General features: G+C 42.3%; 1 protein-coding gene across 1 annotated transcript; it reads left to right on the top strand.

Annotated features, from left to right (window-relative positions):
- Nucleotides 1-2,336: 2,336 nt before the first annotated feature.
- On the top strand, nt 2,337-4,093 carry LOC132151199 (G-protein coupled bile acid receptor 1). Its single transcript, XM_059559309.1, has one exon. The coding sequence runs from the start codon at nt 2,745-2,747 to the stop codon at nt 3,768-3,770; it is 1,026 nt and encodes a 341-aa protein (XP_059415292.1). The 5' UTR covers nt 2,337-2,744; the 3' UTR covers nt 3,771-4,093.
- Nucleotides 4,094-6,295: the final 2,202 nt, after the last annotated feature.

The raw sequence follows: 6,295 nt of genomic DNA, 5'->3' as shown, positions 1-6,295 counted from the left end.
GACGTTCCTCTGGACCATTAAAATATGCAACACTGATTTACTACCAAATTATATTATTATATCTAAATATCTCAACTTTGGACAGTTTTTCTTGACATTGCATGGTTTTGGGGATAGTAACTTCGCAAACATGAATGAAGGGATGCACTGATACTACATGCTCTGTGTGAGAATGAGCACTAGTCAGTCCAGATGTTAGACACTCCACTGTATTCATTCAGTCACAGCAGCCAGGTCTGTTGAACTCCAGGAAATACTTCAGCAACATAATAATACAAATTATAATCTTATAACTATTATTGTTACACACACAACAGCATGTCCTCACCGCTTACTGAACCCTAACCTGACCTCACTGATGACCCCATCTATGTTTTTTCTTTAAGTGCTAAACTGATGTCAGTGATGTCCACTAGTAAGTGTGGAGCAGGAATTGATTGTAAAAGGGAAATGTCTGTTTCTTCATTATACTCATTGTGTGTTTTGCTTGGTTAACCTGTTTAACTTGTTTCAATGATAAATAACAGTATCACAATGTACACTATTGAATCTCTATTTAGTATAAATGTCCCTAATGTAATTTTGTGTAATGTCTCCATTTCAGGTATTTTTTTAGTTGTCTTTCTGTACACTTTATCTGTTAGTAGTTATGCACATCTCTGACATCCCTCTTGACTCGGTCAAAGTCTCAAATGGTCTATCGTCCTCTGTCTTTATCTGCCATGCGTACATGCATTAGCAGTGCATGTCACAGGTTTGTAGGTTTGCTCGGGTGTTGCTCAGAGTTTTACGAGCGACGTTCCCCCTGGACTCGTCCCTGTTCACTTTCTCTGCTTGACAAGCGACTTGTCTCTTTCCAGCTGTTCTCAGTGGATCTTACTTTGTGGAGCTCTGATGTAAAATCAGACTTATAATGGACTGTGCTATTGGCTTTTACAGTTTGCTAACCTGCAAACTTTGTTTTACTAAACAACCTGACATGACCCAACAGTGATGAAGACCTGAGTTTAAGTTTATTCTTTTCTTCAAGCCAAGCTGACAAAAGGTACGTTTTCTTTCTCACTTTTCATTTGCTCTATGAATAATTATTTACCTGGCAAATGGACCATTTATGATCTACGATCAAGGTCTTTTAGCATCTGCTTTCATTAGCTATATTTTTATGTTGGTATTAAAATGTAGAATGGACATTTTATAGACTAAAAGTTTTGTTACATATCAAAGCTTTTTACTTTTATTTGAATAATATAGTGTGGCATCAAATGCAAAGATGCTGAAAGGATGTTCTAAATGGAACTCAGAATAAACAACATCAGTAAAGAACTATTATTTTTGTAGGTCACACATACCTAGAACTGAACTTATCTCTCGTATTAGCAGCTTTTGTCTTATAAAGCAGGTTTAATACACATTGAACACGAAAGTGCTTGAGTGTGTGTTCTGTGCTCTTGGTTGTTTCCTTATCTAGCTGTTTTGGTTTCTGACGCCTGTATATCAAGACAATTGTTGGCTCTTTTATTACTTGTTATGCTCCTCATTTGGAAGGGTTTAAGAAATAATATGAGTAATGATATGCAACACAAAGAGTTTATCAGTCCTGCTGTAACCCTAAAAATAGGACATTTTCGGCCTCATTCATGAAACATGAGCAGAAGGAATTTTTGTGTAAATTATCGTAAAGCTGTTCTGACGTAAACTTTCGAATTCACAAAAATGTTTGTATTTTGAAAATGTAAGGTGATATGAAAGAAATGCACACCTGCTCCCTAGCATGTCTTAATGGTCCGTAAAATGTTCTGTGTTCTTTTTGGCAATCTGATGACACTGAATTTGATGCACTTCCATAATTACAAGTACATTGTACTAATTGTGAATGAGCATCTACAAACGCCCTATTTACCAATGATTGGAATTCATTAAAATAAACGTTTAACTATCAAATCGGACATTTACGAAGAGTTTGTGAATCTAGAGAAGAGTTTTTTGGAAGGTCTGTTTTCTGCACAAATTACTCAGAATTTATTCATATATTTACGCAAGTTTCATGAATGAGAGCCAGTGACGTTTAATTTTTCTCCTGAAATTATCCCAGTTTGGAGTCCTTCACTAAATATAATTGTGACTACATGATAAACAAATGAATGAAACCTTTCAATCAGTTTTAGTTCTATGATGTCATCACACTGCTTTGTCTTGCCATCTAATCGCATTATTAGGGTATCATCATATTTTTGGGAATCAATTAATATGCCATTTCCAGTAGATGCAGGAATGCACAGTTATGTCTGACAAAATAATCCAGATGCATGAATCAAATCTGCACATACAACGAACTAAATTAGCCTGAAAGAACAAATCATGATCAGTAGATCTGCTGTATTACTAATATTTTTTAACTATTATATTGAAAAGGGGGACCAGCTGCCACAAGCTGTGTTAGTGTGCTGTGACAAGATTGAAGTGTTGTTAATGAAATGTATTTGAGGGTCATTATGGCAATAACAACAGCTGTCATATAGTTTCTTAGGGAGGACAACTTGTAAAATCAACACTAAAACCTTTCAGGGGAAGGGGAAAAACCTAATGGATTTTTGACACAATATAACTAGTAATATGAATTGTTGTGTCACTGTTCCATATAATGTGTGTTGTTTTGCTAACAGAAAATCAATGATGTATTGCTCTCTTCTTTGCGTAGGTTTAACATATTTCAGAATGGATGTGTGGTGCAGAAAGTCTCAGTAATGGCTGTGGTGATGCGAAATGTCTCAGGAAGCAATGTGGAGGCCCAGCTGATCTATGCCATCACGCTGCCCGTCTCCTGTGCCATCATCATGATCAACCTGCTCATCATCCTGGGCATCATCTGTAACCGTCAGCTTCACAACTCACAGAACTACTTCTTCCTAAGCCTGCTGGTGGCCGACTTGTGCACCGGTGTGGCACTTCCCTTCATCCCCTGGATGGGCCTGAACCGCCCTCTCAGCTTCTCGTCCTGCCTGCTGGTTCACATCTTTCCCAACTTTCTGTTCCTGGCCTTTCTCTTTAACCTGGTGCTGGTGCACTACGAGCGTTACCGGAGCATCATGAGTCCCCTTAAGCACGGACAGCTCTGGCTGCATCGCCGGTTTGTGCTGCCACTGCTGGCTGTGTGGATGCTGCCGCTGCTGTTTGCACTGCTGCCTGCCTTTGGCTGGAACAACAAGGCTATTCATGATCGGAATGAGTGCTGTCCAATAACCAACAGCACGGTGCACTCTAACTGCATAGCACTGTCTGGAGAGCGGTGCTGTACATACCGCAGTGTCTTTCCAAATGCTTTCATCTATTTGGAAGTATATGGTCTACTGGCACCCTCTATTCTGTCCATTGCTGCCATGACTTGCCGTGTGCTGTGGATCACACGAGAACAACTGAGGCACATCCAGCGTCTGCAGCGAGCCGTAGCAAACAGGAAATGCAGACGGAGAATGGAAATGCGTTATGCTTGTTGTGTAGCAGCCGTTTCCCTCGCCTTCCTGACCTGCTGGGTGCCCTACATTGTTTACACCCATGTAGGCATGGAGTTTTTGCTCAGACAGGGAGGAAAGAGCAACCGCACTGGCCACATTGTGCTGTCCTGTGTTGGTATCGGGGGCACTGCTGTCGTACCTCTGTTTTTGGGACTCGCCAACAGGGAGTACACAGATCCAGTCAAGAAACTGTTCTGCAAACTGCGGCACCGCCACGGACAAAGTGTGCAAATGGACACTAGCCTTCGATTCAGCTGATCTAATTGCCATTTGACTAATTTTTGAATTTGTAATATTCAGCTAAAGATAACCTGTGAGCTGGGTTTCAGTGAAATGGTCTATAGGATGCTTGATTGGATTTTTTATGTACTGAGTGTCAAGAAAATCTTGAAATAATCTTTAAGTGAGAGTGTTTGTGCAGACTCATGAAGCAACTGCTGTGCCACTTATCTACTATAGAGAAGGAGACTTAAAAAGTGAACAAAGAAAGTGACGTGACATACAGCCAAGTATGGTGACCCATACTCAGAGTTAGTGCTTTACATCTAACCCATCTAAAGTGCACACACATAGCAGTGAACACACACACACACACACACACACACATAGCAGTGAACACACACCCGGAGCAGTGAACACACACACACACACACACACACACACACAGCAGTGAACACACACCCGGAGCAGTGCACACACACACACACACAGACAGCAGTGAACACACACACACACACAGCAGTGAACACACACACACACACACACACACACACACACATAGCAGTGAACACACACCCGGAGCAGTGAACACACACACACACACGGAGCAGTGCACACACACACACACACACAGCAGTGAACACACACCCGGAGCAGTGAACACACACACACACACACACACACAGCAGTGAACACACACCCAGAGCAGTGAACACACACACACACACACACACAGCAGTGAACACACACACCCGGAGCAGTGAACACACACACACACACACAGCAGTGAACACACACCCAGAGCAGTGAACACACACACACACACACACACACACACACACACAGCAGTGAACACACACCCGGAGCAGTGCACACAAACACACACACACACACACACAGAGCAGTGAACACACACCCGGAGCAGTGAACACACACACACACACACACAGCAGTGAACACACACCCGGAGCAGTGCACACACACACACACACACACACACACAGCAGTGAACACACACCCGGAGCAGTGAACACACACCCGAAGCAGTGAACACACACACACACACACACACACACACACACACACACACACACACACACCCCCGAAGCAGTGAACACACACACACACAAACACACACACCCGAAGCAGTGAACACACACACACACACACACACACACCCAAAGCAGTGAACACACACACACACACACACACACACACAGCAGTGAACACACACCCGGAGCAGTGAACACACACACACACACACATAGCAGTGAACACACACCCGGAGTAGTGAACACACACACACACACACAACCGAAGCAGTGAACACACACACACACACACACACCCGAAGCAGTGAACACACACACACACACACACACACACACAAACACACACACCCGAAGCAGTGAACACACACACACACACACACACACCCGAAGCAGTGAACACACACACACACACACACACACACACAGCAGTGAACACACACCCGGAGCAGTGAACACACACACACACACACACATAGCAGTGAACACACACCCGGAGTAGTGAACACACACACACACACACACACACACCCGAAGCAGTGAACACACACACACACACACACACACACACACACACCCGAAGCAGTGAACACACACACACACACCCGAAGCAGTGAACACACACACACACACACCCGAAGCAGTGAACACACACACACACACACAGCAGTGAACACACACACACACACACACACACAGCAGTGAACACACACCCGGAGTAGTGGGCATCATTTATGCTGTGGCACCCAGGGAACAGCTGGGGATTTGGTGCCTTGCTCGAGGGCACCTCAGTCGTGTTGTTTGCCGGCCCGGGACTCAAACCCACAACCTTAGGGTTAGGAGTCAAACTCTCCAACCATTAGGCCATGACTTCCCCACAGTTTAAAGCAGCAGAGCAGCCACCTCCTTGATGCTTTGTAGACCGATGTTATTTTGGTGTTGGTGGGGTTAGATTTTTATGTTATTTTACCCAAAAAAATAAAATAAAAATAATGTCCCATCCAATTCTAGACCATTGTTCCATTTTTTTCCAGTTTTGTAACAAGTTAGTTCTAGGTGGACTTGCGGCAACATTGATTTTCACTGAAGGTTAGTTGTTTTCTATTATCTTTTTATGTACTCTTGTTGTGGTTCTCCTATATTACAGTATTTATTAAAAACAATAAAAAGGTATGTTGAATTTATTTTGTGTAATGTATAGGAAATGTGAAAAAGGGGTACAGAGATACTGAAGTACTGTATATTTTTTGGTTCAAAATAGATATTTATGCTTATATCTGCCATCAGTTTCATATCTATCTTGTCCATTTTAAAACCTGTTTTCAGGAGCATTGTAAATAAATACACATTAAACCAAGAGTGCAGAATAAACCAGCCATTAAACTATTTGTTTTTATAGTCAACTTTGTGAATAAATGTATTTACAGTGCAATAATTATCCCTTGTGTAAGATGAGTGGATCTTTGTTATTCCCAGTTCTTTCAGATATATTATACTGATATAATATCACACTTT

This window comes from Carassius carassius, chromosome 10 (assembly GCF_963082965.1).
Source record: "Carassius carassius chromosome 10, fCarCar2.1, whole genome shotgun sequence".
Lineage (NCBI taxonomy): Eukaryota > Metazoa > Chordata > Actinopteri > Cypriniformes > Cyprinidae > Carassius > Carassius carassius.
This window is presented reverse-complemented; position numbering and strand designations above follow the sequence as displayed.